The sequence below is a fragment of the Ammospiza caudacuta genome, chromosome 11 (assembly GCF_027887145.1).
Source record: "Ammospiza caudacuta isolate bAmmCau1 chromosome 11, bAmmCau1.pri, whole genome shotgun sequence".
NCBI classification, from domain to species: Eukaryota; Metazoa; Chordata; class Aves; order Passeriformes; family Passerellidae; genus Ammospiza; species Ammospiza caudacuta.
The window spans coordinates 17,165,419-17,183,134 of NC_080603.1; the positions used below are offsets into that span (position 1 = coordinate 17,165,419).

General features: G+C 50.7%; 1 protein-coding gene across 1 annotated transcript in view; it reads left to right on the forward strand.

The window, feature by feature from the left end:
• The window catches only part of P3H2 (prolyl 3-hydroxylase 2), a 64,478-nt gene extending 61,511 nt beyond the window's left edge, over positions 1 to 2,967 (forward strand). Inside the window, exon 15 of the mRNA XM_058812161.1 lies at positions 787 to 2,967. Within this exon, the coding sequence (XP_058668144.1) occupies positions 787 to 879 (93 nt within the window). The 3' untranslated portion in view covers positions 880 to 2,967. The remainder of the gene's footprint in view (positions 1 to 786) is intronic.
• Positions 2,968 to 17,716: the final 14,749 nt, after the last annotated feature.

A 17,716-nucleotide genomic window follows, 5' to 3' on the forward strand; every position in this document is an offset into this window, starting at 1 on the left:
GGCAGCAGCCTGATGGATGGGGAACTCCTGCAAAGCCATCCACAGCTCTGAGTGCTGGGTGAGTCCTGCTGCTAAGTCCTCCCATAAGCACTTCAGCAACTTGAAATCCATGGCTCTGGACACCCAAGATGCCTTGGAAGATCTGGGCCGTGATGCTTTTCACCAGGCACCCTCCACATTCTGTTTTAAAAGGCTGCTGTACTGGTCCCTGCCTCCCTTTGGTAGCAATTCTGCTCTGTAAAAATGAAAGATACAAGACCGAGCAAAACTAAATGCAAGGAGAATGCAAAACCCTCATTCCTCTGCCTTGTGATGGAGGTGGGCTGTGAGGTTTGGGGAAAAGCTTATTTTCAGACATGTAAATCAGTGTCTCTCAGGTTTTTTGCATTAGCAGAAATTCCTCCAGGCTTGGTGCCTGTATGGTGGGAGATCAGCCCTGCCTGAGGATCTGGAAATCAACAAGCAGAGGGGACAGGAGGAGGGTGTGCTGTGGCAGTGGCTGCTAGTGAAGTGTGATCAGGGAACCACAGAACATCAGCTCTGCCCCAACCACTGCAGCCCTGCAGGGAGGAGGGAATCAGGCATTGAGGTGGAAAGGGGTTTGATTAATTTTGCCCAGCAAATCCCCAGCTTGAGTCCCAGGCTCTCCCCCATCCTCTCACCCACACTGCTGGTTCTGGGATAAAATCCTTGCTGTGTGTCCTCCCAGCAGCCTGAGCCTCACTGAATTAGCTGGAGCAGGCACTGAAGCTCTGTGTTACCATTTCTTCCCTTCCCCTCTTGCAGGAACGAATCCAGGCAGACGAAGTGATTGCAATGTTGGACCAGGAACATCTAGGACCCAGTGAAATGAACATCAACCCAAAGGATGAGCTATGAACTCGGCCAAAGACTTTTTCTATTAAATATTTATTTAATATTGTTAATCTTATTAGAACCCTTCTATTTTTGTACAGAGATGCTGTATAAATTAATAGGTTAATATGATGGTGGAGTTTCAGGAATGCCTCTTCTGTGTTTAGCACAGCTTTTGCTGGAACCCTCATCCCTATGCCAGCACCTCCTGGTGGGGCTGCCTCTGCTTCCAGCATTCCCTGTTTTTCTCTAGCACTTCTCAGGACTCATTCAGGCCCACTCTACCCCCTTGGAGATCCCTTTTTTTTTTTTTTTTTTTTAACCAAAAGTAGCTGCTTATCTTTAGCATCTGCTAGAGAAAACTCTCAGGTGTCCTAATGCACAAGTCTTCCTGCTCTGCTTCCTACTGGGGGAAACTGGAGCAGAACTGGAGTTATGACTGTCTCTCACCATTTCAAATATGCCTTTTAGGGGAAAAAAACAAAGGAAAACCCAAGTCCTAGCAAAACGGAGATTTCTCTGTAGGCATGTGGAGCTGGTGTTTGGGCATTAATTCTGAGCAGAGCTTCTGGAAATGAGCTGCTGAGCAGGGCCATGAGCTGTGCACAGGGAGAAGGGATGTGATTTGCAGCTGACTCTAGTGAAATAGGGTCTGTCACTCATGTTCAGTCCCTTCTCTTGCTGATGGCCTGGGAACTGAAGGATGCTGCTTCACACTGCATCCTTTGAGTTTCCAGCCCAGTCTGCTGCTGGTAGAACACAGAGTTTGTAGTCATAATTTCTGGGTCCCTGCTGGAAAGCAGCTTAGGAAGTTACAGTGCCATGGTGTTGGGTGGTCATGGTGTAGCTCTGCACTCTGGATGTCCTGGCTGCATGCTGCCATCCTGGCAGCAGATGTTCATGGTGTGGTAGTATCTGTTTGATCAGAGGAGTTCTGACCCAGCCTGAGGATGTTGCAGTGAAAGCAAGTAGTCAGGTAACTGCTGCTGAGCTAGTAAATAATTCCTCCCCATTAAATTTAGTCCTGTGTGTGGGATGAGAGAAGCCCCTATCTCAGTCAGAACAGGCACTGGGTCACAGGATTTCTGTCCCAGACATAAGGGCAGCTTTTATTTTGATGCAAGAGCTGCTTCTGCTGCTGGAACACAGTTCCTAAAAGCCAGGTTTCAGTAATCTTCACTTGAAATTACTGCAAGGCTGCTATCCAGAAAACACTACAGGGACTTTTGCTGGAGTTCACATACTTGAGCTGCTTTGCTCAGCTCCCTGCTGCATTGGCTCTTTCATCTGTCCTTTTCTACTCCCCTCTGCCAGTTTTGGCATTCCCAGGACTTAAAATCTGCCACAGAGAATTGTGTTTTCTCTTTACTGCTGTAGCTTCTGCCTGTTCAAACCTCCCAGGCTCAGAAGCCCCCTCTTCCCATCCAGTCACTGACTGCAAAGGTTGTAGACAAGGATTGGCTTTCTGTAGAGACCTCCTCAAAAGCTGGTCCTGGGCAAGATAGAGGTAAACTGCATCTGGAAAAATAAATGCCCAGACTGTGAAGAGGGAACTATTACCACCCAGAAAATGCTGGAAGAGTTATTTGCTGCATCTCATCCAATGCTGCATCTGCAGAGGAAAAGGCTCCGGGAATTGCTTATTCCTTTGTTGTTATCTCCTTTCCCTCATTGATTGTTGAAAAGATTCATCAAGGTGGCTCCCCAAAGAACTGCCCAAGGTTCCTGCCTTTGAAGAACCTTCCCTGCTTAAGTGCCTCTTCTGTAAATGCTTAACTCCATCCGTCTTTTCAAAACAGCCAGAGGACAAGCTGGGGAGAAGAAGGGAAGGGCAGCTGTTCACTTTGGAGAGCTGGCCCCCATTTCATGGTCCCTCCACGTTCACCATGCTGCTGCATCCAAAGCTTGACTCTGAATGCTGCACCTTCCATGTGGGCCTGTGCTGCCATCCCCCAACCACCACTGCCCAGGTGCATCCTGCAGAGCTGCCCCTGTGCAGCCCCAGCCCTCCCAGGGGTGCCACCAGCTGCTTCTGCTGCAAGGTGAGGTGCAGGGGCTGGCACAGGTCATGGTTTGTTTGTTCCTGTGGTGGTTAGCCAGAGCTGTGTCTAAATCCAGGGAAAATAAACTGAACACATCTGGGCCTGTCTTTGTGTTTCTTCAGTCAAATAGAAGGAGAGACCGGGGAGTCTGGGCTCTGTCTCATGATGGTACCTGTGCCTTTGGGGTTCCCTGCCTTACACCTGAGAGCACAGCCCCCTCTCCATGCTGGAGCAGTGAGGACTGTGTGTGTGTGTGTGTGTGTGTGTGTGTGTGTGTGCTTTTGGCTGCCTGTCCCTGTGCCTTGCTGTGTATCAGCTGTGCAGTAACTCCATGCCATGGACCTGCTCCAGGCAGTGAGCAGGAGGGACAGTCCCTGTGCCCTGCTGGGTGTTCAGGGTCAAACAGGGTGCCCTGGTGAAACAGCTCTGCTGCAGGGCCAAGGAGCAGCCTTGGAGGATGCAGCATTGCAGGACTCACTGCAAACAGGCCCCAAGAAGGGAGGAGAAGACTCTGGGCTGCCTGGGCCACGCCTTTCACCATGCTGCTCTGCCAGTGAAACCTGCTGGCAGCCTGGGCCATGCTGAAGCCACGAAATGGGAATGCAGTAAGTCAAAGGCACTTTTCCTGTTTGTTTTTCCAGCCCTTTGCTCTGGCAAAATCTAGCTCAGAAGTGGATTTGTATTTCTGCAGCAACAGCAGAGGGGGTGCCAAGTTCATTGGCACTCTGTAGATTCACAGGAGCAAGTTGCAGAACTCTTTGGGGTATGCACCGAAATACTGCATAGGTTTTTGCATCTGTGGTATCCAAGTGAGATGGGTTGCCACCAAGATGGCTTGGACTGAGAAGTGATTTTAACTCTTGGATTTGAGGTAGGGCCTGGCATCTGCCAGAGCTGTCAGGGTCACATCCAGAGTGCCTGCAGGGCACCTGCATCCCTGCTAAAAGAAAGCTGACAACAGTACTGAGTGTATACACGCCTCCTTGGTCAAATATGCCCCAGGGACAACCTAGAGTACTTATATTTTTGTTTCCTTCTACTTAGGTTCACATTGTTACTCCTCTCCTGACCTGCCAGTCTGGTAATTGCTGTTTCCTAAAGCCCCATCATGAAGTAGCTCCCCAGGAAGGCAGTGTCTGCAGTCACAGCACTGAGCTCAAAACTGATGTGCATTTCAGAGCACACCTCATGGCTCCCAGGCCAGCCCCAAGGCTTGCCCACCAAAGGGAAGCACAATCCATTTAGGTGTTGGCCATGTGGTGTTGTACATTCCCCAGTTCTATCATCAGCAAAAGGAGCCTTTTGGACATGGAGGTGTTTGAACCATGCCTTAGTTCCTTGTTCACTCAGCTGTGCTCTCCCTAGTAATAATAATAATAATAATAATAAATGTAGAGTGGGATTAGCAGGGTTGATTTATGACAGTCCTTGAGGAAAAAAACAACCTACACATAAAGGAAACATAATGGAATTTAAAAGTATTTAAAACAACAACTCAGATGGTTCTGTGTGTGTGTTTGGGTGTGGATGTGGTTTGGAAAGTGAAGCTTGCATGCTGTTAATCCATGCCAGGGGACCTTTAATCCCAAGGAGATTTGTTTTTCTTTCATGTCCAAGGGGGCCCAAGCCAAGTTCACTCAGCCCTTGCACAAAGGTGCTGCAGGTTGTGGGGGGCACTGGGGGAGCCTGCTCTATGCCACAGGCATGTCTCAGCAAAGGGGAGTCCATCATATTTCAGGACAATGCAGATTAAATGATGCCTTTATTAAGGACAAGATGGCACTTTGCTGTCAGGGATGCAGCAACAGAGTGTGAAGAGCCAGTGACAGCAAAAGCACCAAGGCTTGGGGAGCAGTGGCTGACAGGAGTCATGACAGCTCAGCCAAGCACCTGATGCTCATGCAGAGGGTAGGAGCATGGAAAACACCTCGTGTAAGTAAAGAACCTCCAAGAAAGGCCAGCAGAAAGCCTAAGGCTGAGCCCCCTTGGGCTGTAAATGCCTTAGTCCAAGTGGCTGCTGAAAGCTTCTCTCCAGCCAAGAGTTCACCCCTGAAACCTCACCTGAACATAAGACTTGGGGCCACTTACAAATTTCTGCATCTATAATCAAGGCTGAAATATGTCTAGTGGCTACAGCCTAAAGGAACCTGGAAATTCCATAGGCATTACCCTGAGAGACTTTCTGAGGCATTAATTTAAAGCAACTGAACCTCGCCAATGTTCTTGTGGAGGCTTAGAGCCATGTGGACAGTCAGTCTCCAGCAGCTTCACTGGATGATGACTAAACCCCATTATTTCCAAGCTTATAAAATATGGTGTGTTTGGTCTTTTTGTATGTCTTCTTTATTTCCCAGGCCCTAGACAGATAGAGGTGCTGTGACCATGGGTGGGAGCAGAGCCTGCCCTGGTTTGTCAGCTTTGCATTGCAGCTCCTCAGTGCCTGAAGCTGAAAAGAGTGGCAAAGCAAGGAGATGGAGTTTGCACTGAGCCCTGCTCATCCTTCCTGCTTACACCTGGGCAGAGCCTGGGCACTCACAGGCAGCTGAACATCTTCCCATGAAAAACTGTCATTAAAAAAAAAGAAAGGTTGTTTCCTCCTGTCCACGCCCTTGCCCAGCCTGGGGGAAAAAAGAACAAAACAGCTGGCAGTGAGATAAAAATGGGCTAGTCCTGCTTTGGGAAGAATTATATAAAAAGAGGAAAGAAGTATGTATGTCTTTTGTTTCCACAACTGCTCCTTATGTCTACACCCCACTGTAAGAGCCACCTTTTCCTGGGGGAGGTGTTCCTGCTTGTCTGTGCATTGGGCTTTGACCCAGGCCAGGTTCCAAGACACTGTGCTCTTGCCCACATGTGGATGGCCCCAAATATGTGTGCTTCCCCTCCTACCACTCCATTTCCAAATCAGCACCCAAACGGATGAGCTGCCTTGGTGTCAGTGAGAGCACCAGAACCAACGGAATGCAGCCTTGCACAGTGAGATCCTGCAGTGCTGCTTGCCCCAAGCACAGCCCTGCCTTCCCTTGGGACCTGGGGGTCCTCATGGACAGGTCCAACTGAGATGGACCTGATGTCACTGAGAGCAGCAGAGCTCCCCAGTGTCCTCCAGCAGCCCAGCATGTGTGGGGCACCTGACCATCCCGCCAGTGGAAACTGCTGTCTCCACAGCTCTAGAGGATACCACAGCCAGCCCAGAATTGCTTTTATCTTGTTTTAAACACATGATGAAGGCTGGGACTGGGTTGTTTCCTTCTCATTTAGCAAAACTTTTGTTATGCAGAAAAAGAAAAATCATAAATGTCAGCAGGTCCCAACCACCTGGCCAGCGTCCAACCCCACCAAAAATAACTGCAGCACACTTGAGGAACTTGAGAAAGCTAAACAGGTGACTCAGAGAGCTGCCCAGCCACCCTCACCTTGTTTCTGGTTGAAAGCACCCCTGAATTTCAGGGGAGAGGGTGCAGCTGAGCTCTGGCCAGGCAGCAGCATGCAGGGCTGTGGTGGCACAGCACAAGTGCAGGAGCCTGCAGTGTGTAGGAGCCCTGGTGGGAGCAGGAACTCTGGGGGCCCTGTGGGCAAACAGAGCAGGCTGGTGAGCAGACACACTTGGCAAAGGGACAAGTCAGCTAATGATTGTTTCCAGGGATGGTTTGCATAATGAAATGGCAATTCTAGTAGGTATTTCCTGAAGTTGAGCAGGGCAGGGCAGGGGGAATTTATATGGGCTCAGTTCAGCTTCTACTCCTCCTTGATTTGTAATGAGATTAGCAGCAGAGATGGCAGGGCACCCTCGCCTGCTGCCCCGATGGGGTGAGCTGATAAGCACCTCCTGCCTGGCCCTGCATGCCAGCCCAGCAGCTGAGCCATGGGGGGAAATCACCAGGGAAAACCACCCTTCCACCACACAGGGCCTTCTTGCAACCGTCCTGAGCTCAGGGGTAAAATGCTGCATGGGACTGGCCAGCCTGATCCTGGCAGTGCCAGGAGTGGTGCTGGTATCCCAGGGCAGGACATCCCAGTGTCACATCCCCTCCTTGCAGTGCTTCTGCACCCGATGTCAGCTGGCAGCATCAGGTTAAACACTTGTCCCTGCCTTACTGCTGAGATACGAGGCCACCACTTGGCCACCAGTGTGCCTTGGGCAGCCCCAGCGCAAGGAATGAGTGTTGGATTTGGCTGCATTGTGGCAGAAGCTGTGATGAAGTGTGACTGCCCTGCAGAGCCTCTCCCAGCTGCTCACAGTGCTGTGACTGGACTGTAGCAGAGGTGGAGAAGTTGTCTTATCATTCCCACCCCCAGAGAGGAGAATGTGGATCCCTTGACCAATTTTGAAAAAATCTTCATAGCGCCATGACAAGGTCTGTTCATGGCAAACCCAGAGCCACCTCTGAGTGTGCATAGCCCTAAAGAGGGAAATTTTGTCTGTAAAACCACTGAAACCCCCCACCTGTATTTTAAAGACTCGTATTAGTTACAGCAACCAAACAGGTGTGGGCCAAGTGTATCCATCCAGGGCAGAAGCTCCAGCTCCTGTGGAGCACCTTGGCACCCAGCTTATCCTTGCAGGGCTCCCTGCCACCACTGGGCATACCTGAGGTGATGGCTGAGCCTGATGTCCCCTTCACCATGTTGTCACAGGCTGCATTGCCCCAAGCCAGGATGTCCATGGAAACCATCTGTGGTGACATGCATTTCTCACTCAGCCCTTTTCATTGAGCCAAATCAACATCTGCCCACAGCCCAGGGGTGACCAAGTTGCTACAGGGGGCAGTTTCCCAGTCATGTGGTGATTGTGGGGAGCTGCTCCCACCACCACACAGGAAAAAACAACCCACCAGCATCTTAAAACCAGTTTGCAGCCCCCAGGCACCTGGGGGTTGTTTGTTCATCTCCTTTCATTTCATCACCTCATGTGAGAGGCTGAGAGCTGGCACTCACTGCTCCTGTGGTGCCAACTTTGAGATTGTTTTATTTGATTTGCCAACCAAAATGGGTGGAAGGGTGGAGACTGTATTTTCCCTTTTATTTTTGTTTTCAAAAAACCCTTCTGGCCCTGGGTGAGGCAGAAGAAGCTGAGTAGTTTCACGTCTATCTACTCTGTGACAGTTACCTGCCTACAGCACAGCCGGGCTCCTTCAAGCAGAAGAACTGGGTGTGGGTGGATGGCCTCCCTGTCTAGGTGGGGAGAGCTCTCAGCCACCTCCCACAGCATTTTTCTCCCCACCAAGCACACTGGAAAAGGCTGTCCTGTGAGCCCCTCCTGCTTTCCTCTGGCCAGCGGGTCAGAGGAAAAATGAAGTCAGCCCATGGCCCTGGGAGAGGATGGGGCAGGCCGTGGACTCCTCAGCAGCAGTGGCGTGATCACTGCTCTCATTTTGCACAGCTGCAGGGAAGGGGTCTGTCCCTGAAGTGCCCAGGGAAAGCCCTGGGCCATGTGTGGTTGACACCCTGAGGTGTTGTGGGCAAACACTCTCAGAATACCTACCCCCACACCAAACTGTGTTCCAGTGACTCTCAGGGATGGGATGAAGTGCATCTGGACTTTCTCTGGAGCCTGGCTGCACCCTGGGCTTCTCCAAGTGACTCACAGAGCTTTCATAGCATCTCTGCAAGCAGAGCAGCCCAGGAGGGTTTTTCCATCTTGCTTATGGCTGTGAAGAGTCAGATGTTCATAAGCATCTTCCAAAAGTTCAGCCACAAGCAAATGATGCGCTGTGCTCTTCTGTGCCCAGCAACCTGCCAGATCCACCCTGCCAGCCACAAGCCCACAAGATGCTGCCACAAGGCTTTCCTGACATCTTGGGCTTGCCCACCCTTCTGGAGCCTCCTGAGAGGCTGTGGGGAAAGTAAACGTTCCTGCACCAAAGCCAGGCGCTGCAGGGAGTGAGAAATCCTGGCTGATGAGCGCACACACCCTGCCCTGCTCAGCTGGCACCGTGCACATCCCTCCCTCCCTGTTTGCCGCGGTGCTGCCCCTGCAGCCACCTCCCGCACCCTGCTAATGAGCCTTTAGTTCCCCTTGAGGTGCAAGGTGCCACATCCTTTCTCCCTTTTCACACTAATTACACTGAAACAAAAGGGGAGATGCACCGTACCGGGAATGCTACCGAGCCTGAGTCCCCCACCCAGCGGGATGAGGTGGGAGCTCCTGATGGCACGGGCACAGGAACCAGCAGCCAGCCTCCCACTCCTCTTGCTCAACTGCTGGCGCCACCAGGCAAAGATAACAAACATCTCTCCTGCTCCTGTGATGAGCCTAGCAGCAAAAGGAAATTTCCAGGTCAGAAGCTCCTGCTGGATAGCCCGTGCTCCAGGCTATGGGGAAGAGCTGCAGTCCCATTTTGCTCCCACTGTGAGCACTGCATAGGACTGGGGAGACCCGTGTGCTGCACCCAGGCACTTCCTTGGGTTCTCCCCTGCTGCTTTCAAACTTCATCTCCCTTCCAGCATTTCCACCCTTCCCAAGAAATGACATGGCTGCTGCTAATTCCTTCTAAATACTACAGCTTCTGGAGAAAACCCAACTGGACTTTTTGTTTTCTCCTCCTTCAGTTGCTCTGCAAGCCAATAGTCACCATGTGCCAGGCCATGGTAGTCTGAAGGCAGCTCTGCCTTGCAGGCACACTCAGTATGAACAGGGATAAATGCACCAAAGGGATCATCCTGTTCTACCCTTCTAGAAGGGGGGAAAGGGCAGAGTGCTGCCTGGGAACACAGGCCAGCTCTGGGAGCATCACATTGACCTTTTCTCTCCCTGTCATGCCTGGCCACCCCAGCCAGCATTGCTCTTCTCTCACTTGCAGGGGGGATGCTCACTGCCAGCTACAGCAGCATGAATAGGAAGAAAATCAGGCTTAAGAAATTGGCCAGAATTAGTACAGATGTCTGTCTTGGGCATCCTTTTCTGCAGCCTCTCTGGGTTTGATTTGCCTGTCTCAACTGTCAAAGCTATTCCAGATGCCCTGGCCTAAGCAGGCATGCAAGGATTAATCTGTGCTCTCCTTGGGCCCAGCATCACCTCACTTCAAATGGAGATGTGAGACTCCACAGCTACAGTTTCTTTCCAGCTAGATTCTCTGGATGGGCTTCACCTCCTGTGAAACATCTCTGTTCTGCTTCCTGGCCATGGGGGCACTACTGCAAAAACAACAGCAAACAAACAAACTCCAATTTCATTCAGCTCACTGGTTCCTGGGGCCTTTTCAGACAGCAGCTGGTCACTGCCTGTGCAGGATCCAGGGTGCCTTCACCTCCTCACCTGCCCATCTTCATGTGGCTGCTGGCATCCCCGGCAGGGCTTTTAGCCATGTCAAATTTCCTCACCTCCGAGGCAAGGCTGAAACCATCTGAGACAGCTGCTGCCCATGGCCTGACTAATGTACTTGGCCTAATGGTTACTTGCTCACATTTACCCCTGGGTGAAATGATAAGGTTCTGGGCCAGGTGAAACACGTTCAGACATCTCTTCTTGGGGGTAAGCTGAGTCTCTGCTGTTAGAGTTGTGCAAAATCAGGTCTGTGTGTGGTTCTGGTGCTTGCTTTTTAACTGTGAGCCCTAAACCTCTGATGCACAGCACTATCCTGCCTGCTGATAGCTCCTAAACAACTGACTTCCTCCTGTTCAAACACTAATTAAGCAGCAGGAAAACGAGAATATAAACCATAATAGAGGCAATTGTATTGCTACCCAGTCACTTAAAGTTGGAATAAAACATTTCTCTAAGGAGAGCAAATCACCCTCAATGGCAGGCAGAAGCCACCACAGGCTGCTCCTCCAGCTAAGGGAAGCCCTGATCAGGATTTTCAAAGGATGTTGTGGGTTTGAGGCTTCCCAGAGAGGGAGGACTGGCCTCCATCAGTGATTTGCTCAGCATCAGCCTTTAGGGGGCAAATACTGCCCTGAGGGGAGGGCACTGGGCACTGCTCTGGGGCCAGGCTCCTTACACACGGGCATTGTGGCACCTTCTAAGCACAGCATGGTGGAGGTGATCCCTTACCTCCTGTTTCTGTGGAAAACATCTCCATGGAAATACTCCTGTTCACCTTCAGGCCAGCAGCTCTCTGAAGGCTTGGCAAGAGCCGCTTGACCATGTCCTTGGGATAAGAAATCAATGCCTTTATCTCACATTCTGCCACGGTGCGTGGATAATTTGATGCAATTGTCTAGCCACCCACGCCTTTAATTAATCAAAGAGTTTTTCATGCAGCACTGTGCAATATTTTATTTCCTAACACCCCTGCTCTGGTGTACTAAGGTCTGTTGTAACATTTCTTACCCAATTCCAGCACTGAGGGCTATGCAGTCAAGAAGAAGATGGATCACATGTGTGGAAATCTTCAGTGTTGTCTCCAGAGGCGACTGCCAAGGAATCAGAAGCTGAATTAATCAGAGGTTCACAAAGACATTTGGGAAAACAAAACAAAAACAAAAAGGAACCAGCCAAGAAATGAAAACAACCTCGGGAAGAAAACAAGAAGTCAGCAGTTTTCCTGGGGTTTCATTTAGGAATCTCAGGAAAAAACTGGAAGACATCAAAGAATCTCCTAAAAAACTGGGAAACACTTTGCTAGAGTTCACTGTTCTAGGACAGAGCTGAAAATCCCTTCCAAGGGGCCACCACAACATCTTCCCCTTCAAACCTTCTTCTGCCCAGCTTCACGTTGGTGCTGCTGATGGGGAAAAGGGTAAAGCCTGGATATGGTTGGGCCAAATGCTAAACACCTGAACAGCAGTGCCTGAAAAACGCCTGTCCACACCTGAGAGCTGAGCAGCCCTCTCACACCTTTTAGTGCAAATGAGTACTTCTTTCCAGGCTCCTTGAACATTGTGGCAACCCCAGCCAGGAAAACGGGGACCTGGAGCCCGAGGCAGGGCTGAGCAGTGGCGGTGCCTTGCTGCCGAGCAGAGACACGGCCCCACACAAGCACTGCCCATGACTGCCAGCACAGCACCGCTCCCCACCTGCCAGCCAAGGTGGGCGCCATCCTCTCCAGCTCCCCAGCTTTATTCTGGGAGCTGCACACCGTCTCCACGGCACAGCCCCGAGCTGCAGCAGGTGCCTGCCCAGCTCTGGGGGCCCTTCTCACATTTGGCCGCCACAGAGCAGGGTGCCAGGCTGAGCTTTGAAAGACGCACCATCCAACTGAGGCGCCGCCAGCTCGCAGCCCCGGGCGAGCCGCCGGCAGCAGCAGCCCGGAACCGCACAGGCGCGCCCGGGGAGCCGGGCCGGGCCGGGCCGGGCCTGGGGAAGTGCCGGGAGCCGGGCCGGGCCTGGGGAAGTGCCGGGAGCCGGGCCGGGCCTGGCCTGGCGCGGTGCCGGGCTCCCCACCCAGCCCGGCTGTGGCGTGGGAGCTGCAGCCAGGTGCTGCTGTGGGAGTTCCTGGCTGCGGCGTGCGCTCTGGGCAATCACCCGCCGGTGTTTTCTCAGCTGGAAGAAGCGATATGTATCGCTCTGGCAGAGCACTCCTGCAGCCGAGCTCTGTGTGTGTGAGTGAGGGGAAGGGGGAGCGCCCCTGCTGCCCTCGGGCACGGCACGCACGGTGCTGCGAGCCCGGGGCTGTGGCTGCGGCACAGCTGCAGCACGGGGCACCCATGCAGGGCTACTGTCTGCAATGTGCCTCCTGGCTCTGAAGGCATCTCTGGGCAGAGGCTCACTGCCTGGGGTGAGAGGAGTCATCTCTCCTGCTTTGGCAGGTGGTGGGTTTTGGACTTCATCTTCTGAATTTCCCATTTGTGCTGGAGTGGGTTGGGATGGGCACAACACTGGGGGATTCTCTGTGTGCACGGCAAAGGGCAGGGGAGCACCATCTTTCCCAAGAGGTGGCCGCAGGAAGATTTGTTTTGCAACACCAACAAGTCACTCGCTTATTCCGCCCGTGTAGAATAAACAAACAGGAGTTGCTGCCCTTCCACGTGGGGTGTAGGGGGTGAGAAGAGGCGGGTTTATAAACCTCTGCCCACGCTGTGAGCGCCGGAGGTGGCCGGGGGAGACGCGCGGCTCCCGCGGGGCTGGAGCGGAGCCCGCACCCCGGGCTGCGGCTGCGGGGCCGCGCGGGGCCGCCAGGGGGCACTGCCTGCCCGGCACCGCGCTGGGCTCTGCCCCCTTTTTCGTCGTTTTTGTGATTTTTTTGCCCCGCAAATCCCCTCGACATGGAACCCACGCGGCGGGAGACGGGACACGGGAGAGCCCTAGCTTCTGGGCAGCCAGCTCTCACTTTGTCTCAATTTTTTTTTTAATACATGTTTGGATTTCTCTTCTCTTCTCTTCTCTCTTGATTTCTCTCTCTCCTTTTTTTTTTGTTTGTTTGTTTTTGGGGGGGGTTGGTTTTTGTTTTTGTTTTGTTTGTTTGTTTTGTTTTGGGTTTTTTTTGGGTTTTTTTTTTTTTTTTTTTTTTTTGCTTTAGTCTGCTCTGAGACGCTAATTTTGAGACTGCTGGCAGCTGAACAGAAGAGGAAAAGCACCATCTCTTACCCAGGCCTGCTGATTTGTTTCATTGTTCCCCGTAGCCCTACACCAGTTTCTTTGCTGTGCCATGATGGTGTCTCTCAAGCTTTTGGAACTTAGCAACGCTGATTGTATGGATAGAGCCACCCTGCTAAATATTAACTAACAAGCTTAGTCTTCCCTTGGCCTTGATGCAGGCAATAATGAGACTGCATCTTCCAGGGCATGATTCAGAGTGGGAATCTAATATCCCCTGAATGGCTCCCCAGGGACTTTCTTGCCACTGCTGATGCAGAGAGCCTAATCTCCTACCCTAGGCTGTTGGGAGAGACAATGTAAGCATCTCCCTTGCATGCTGTAATGGTTGGTATCAGCCCAGCTGCTGGTGAGTAATTGCTGAGCGTGCCAGCAGGCACACACCTCCTGTTGCAGCACGTATCCCCATCATCCGGGGAAGTGGCACAGCCAAAAAGCCACTGGCTGCTGTGCCCACATTGCCACAAAGGCAAAGGGCAGGGCACTGCAACACTGGTGAGAAAATCAGCTGAAAGGTCCATGGAGACCCTTCCCAAACAATCTTAGAGCACTGAAATCAAAATCCAGTGGTTCATGGGCCTCTTACGGATATGGCTGTGCGAGCAGGGTGGGGCACAGCACTGCTGTGACTGCAGTGACCAAGGCAGAAGCACACTGGGCACAATCAATGTCCTCAGGTGTAGCAAACCCTTCAGGCCTTGGCTTCAATGCTACAGGTACACAGCCACTGTATAGCACCCTCAGTGTTACCTCTTGGTGCTCATCCATGCCCTGGACCTGTAGCTGCAGATCCCTGGTCCTGCCCCAGTTCCTGCATCTCCTGCCCCTAATCCCACAAAGTCTTTCCTATACTCACCTGTGGCCCCAGGCACCTGGTTTATTTCATGAAGGCAGAGCTGATGTTCCTAAGAATAAAACATATGACACTAAGAGCGTTTGCAAGGAAGTAAAAGCATTTTTACAAAACCATTTAATCCTCCAAACCCTCCCCCAAAAAAAGACTTTGACCAGTTTGAGCCAAGGAAGTCCATAGCAACGCTCACCCAGCAGCAGGGCAAAACTATCGTATACCTCTGAATATAATTTTGGCTCCTTCACCTTAGGGAAGCAAGCTGGGAGAAAGCCACAGCCAGTCCTTGCCAACAGAGCATAAAGATTATCTTCCTTCCTGTTTATTTGACCTTCATGGCCAGTGTATCCAAATATCAACAATGAGGCTCCAAAACTCCAGCCTCCACCTTCTGCTATGTGCTCAGGAGGACATTTCTGCCATGGGTCACAGGGAGGCAAAATAACCCAGGACCCAGAAACCACCAGCTGGAGCCTGGCAGGCAGAGAGAGCTGTTTGCCAAATCTCCGTGGCACAGGCACAGCCCACAGGGGCCAGGCAGGGCAGCCCTGCAGGGCCTGCCACGGCTCCCCAGCACCCCCCACCCAGCAAATCACACGAGGTACACATTCCACAGCCCAGTGAATCAGAAGGGCAAACAGCCCAAGCTCTGACTCTGTGCAGGGCTGGGCTGCCCACATGGTTTTCCCATGGAGAAACAACTTGGGAAGAGGCAGAGTGGGAGGCAGGTCCTGCAATCCTTCCCCCACGGCACAGGCAGCTGCTGTGCCATCAGGAAGGGGGTTTGCTAAGGCACACAGGACAGGAAGAACATGATGAGCAAGACACCCTCCACAGGCTCCACTCAGGTACTTGCCAAGTTCTGTTGTGTCTGGGTAAGCTTCATTCCAGGGGACTGCCAGCTTCAGCACACTTAGGACTAACAGCAGAGAAGGGCATGCACGTCTTCAGAGGTCCACCCAGGCTTGCAAAACACAGCTGGAAGCTCATCATGAATCCCTGCCCTGAAAACTTTGTGCTTGCCTACAAAGCATCCCAATATCCAAAATTCCAATGGGTATGGGTGGAGGGCAAAAGGGAGAGAAGCAGCTTGGGATTCCTCAGCACTGAAAGCCTTGCTGTAACCTAAGCAATGTAGAGGTTCCCTACTTCAGCAGTGGACCACAGCAGTCAGAAATGACAACCATATTTGAAACCTACTTGTTCAATGGAAACTGAAATCTTGTTTTACGTGATCCAATTCACTCATCTAGAGGCAGCATCCATCAGCTGAAATAGCAAATTCTCACAGCTGTTCTAGTAGCACTTCTCTTTTTTGAGACCAACATACTAATTTTTAATATCACATTCATTCATTCTGCCAGAGTACAACATGGGTTCTGTTACCACTGGATATTGATCTCTGGAGTCAACTACTTCTCTAGTAACTTGGAAAAAGGGAAAAGCAACAGCAATCAGAACCAAAGAACTCAGGCAGGCATTCCCTACCCCAATTAAACCTGCTCCCAAGGGAGGTTGGGGCAGCCTCTTCTTTTAGGACCTTTGACAGGTTTTCTTTTGACTCTCCCCATTCCTAAGCATCATCCCCCAACCATAACCCATAAAAACTGTAAGACAGCCATGGGGCCCGTGTCAGAAACCACTAATGAAGCTGGGATGTTAATGTGGTGGTCCATGGACAGAATGAAGCTCCCAGCAGATGGAGGGGACTCCACTCCCATCCCTTTCAGGACAACCATCCCATCAGCTCTGACCTGTTTCTTCAAATCCTTGAAAGAAAAATTGAGATGCAAAGGAGAAGGAAATGGCTTTGCTAGGATGCATAGGGTGATGCACAAAGCCTTTCGTGTAAGGCTATTTCCCAAGTGTGGACATCAGAGGACAGCACTGACCCTGTCTGTTCCAAGCACACCTTCCCTCCAGCAGGACATGGAATGTGGGGCACTAACTGGTGCCCTGCTCAGAAAAAAAACACATAAATCTGATGAAAGGTCAAAAAAGAGCCATGCCAAAGGCTGAAGACCTCACAGTTCAGCAAGAGGCTTAGGGGCTGACCTGCTGCATCTGTCAGAAAGGCAGCAGATGAATGTGTGATGGCACTTTGGACCACACCCTCAGGACATAGAGTCTGTGGGGACAGAAAACTGCACCCATGGGCAAGGGTGGCACTAAGTCCCAGCTGCTCAGAGGAGGATATTTCCAAGAAGACGCACAGGAAGGAAAAGAAGGTGCTTGGGAATTCAGCATCATTTTCAGTTCTGGCTTTTATTGTCATTCACTTCAACAACAAGGTGTTCAAAAACACAGAGGGCCTTGGTGCAGGTAACATGGTCATTGCTACAAGCATTGGCAGATTCTCAGCTCCATTAAGCCATAACACTTTGATGCATCAAAACAAAACAAAATCACAGCTCTACAGGGGAGGGCAAAAGCTACAGCAGTTCAAACTCACTTAAAGATTCCAGTTATACAGAAGTGGCATCCATAGTGGCATACAGTAGAAAGGTTTTCACAGCATATATTTGAATCATTAGTGATGCAGCAGAAAAGCTCCATCTCGCTGGCTGAGTTGAAAAGCAGATACTGAAATCTTGTACCGATTCTGGGCACATCATTAACTGCATTAACCTTTATAGTCAGAAGCTCCCTAGATCCTAAAATGACAGTGTCTTTTGCATCAATGTATGTACAATACTGAAGCAGCTCAGAAGGACTACACAATGGAGATGCAAAATCTTGGAGGTGAGAAGAGCACAGCCTAATTCACCTCCAGGGATTTGTAAAGTATCTGCTCTCTTTCCTCACACTAACACTGCCCTGCTGAATTAATCATTGCATCAAGTTTGAGCAGAACGACTCTCGTGCTTTGTACCATATAAAAAACAATAAAGAGCTATAGTAAGTTCTCACACTGAGCATGTTAAATACTTTGAAATCTAGGACACTGCTCTTTGAAGTGTTACAAAATAAAATGATACCACAGGCTTTCAGTAGGTGCTCACTCCCCCCTCAACTGCAAAGTAACACAGTAATCTCAGTATGAAAAATACAAATTATTCATCCAGTGACTGGCTGTTTGTTACATTATTTGTAACCCCTTCTGCATAAAAATAATAATTAAAAAAACAGAAAAACAAACAACAACATTTAATTGTGGTTCTGTCAGACCCAGTCGCCCAAAAAGAAATAAAACTGATCATGACGCACTGTAGGAAAACAAAAAAAATACACATACAAAAAATATTTATATACAAACTTGACAATAAACCATGTGGCATTATCATTTATAGCTAACCAAGAGGCTTGCAGAGCCACCAAAAGGCAGTCTTTGAATGCAACACACTTCTGGCACAACAGACAGGGCACCCTAACCACATTGTACTCATGAAATTCGCAACAAAGCAGGGCCCACAAACAGCCACTGCATTGAGTCAGGAATATTTAGCTGTAGTAAGATAGGATAACAAGTCATTTAAGCTGCTTTTTACA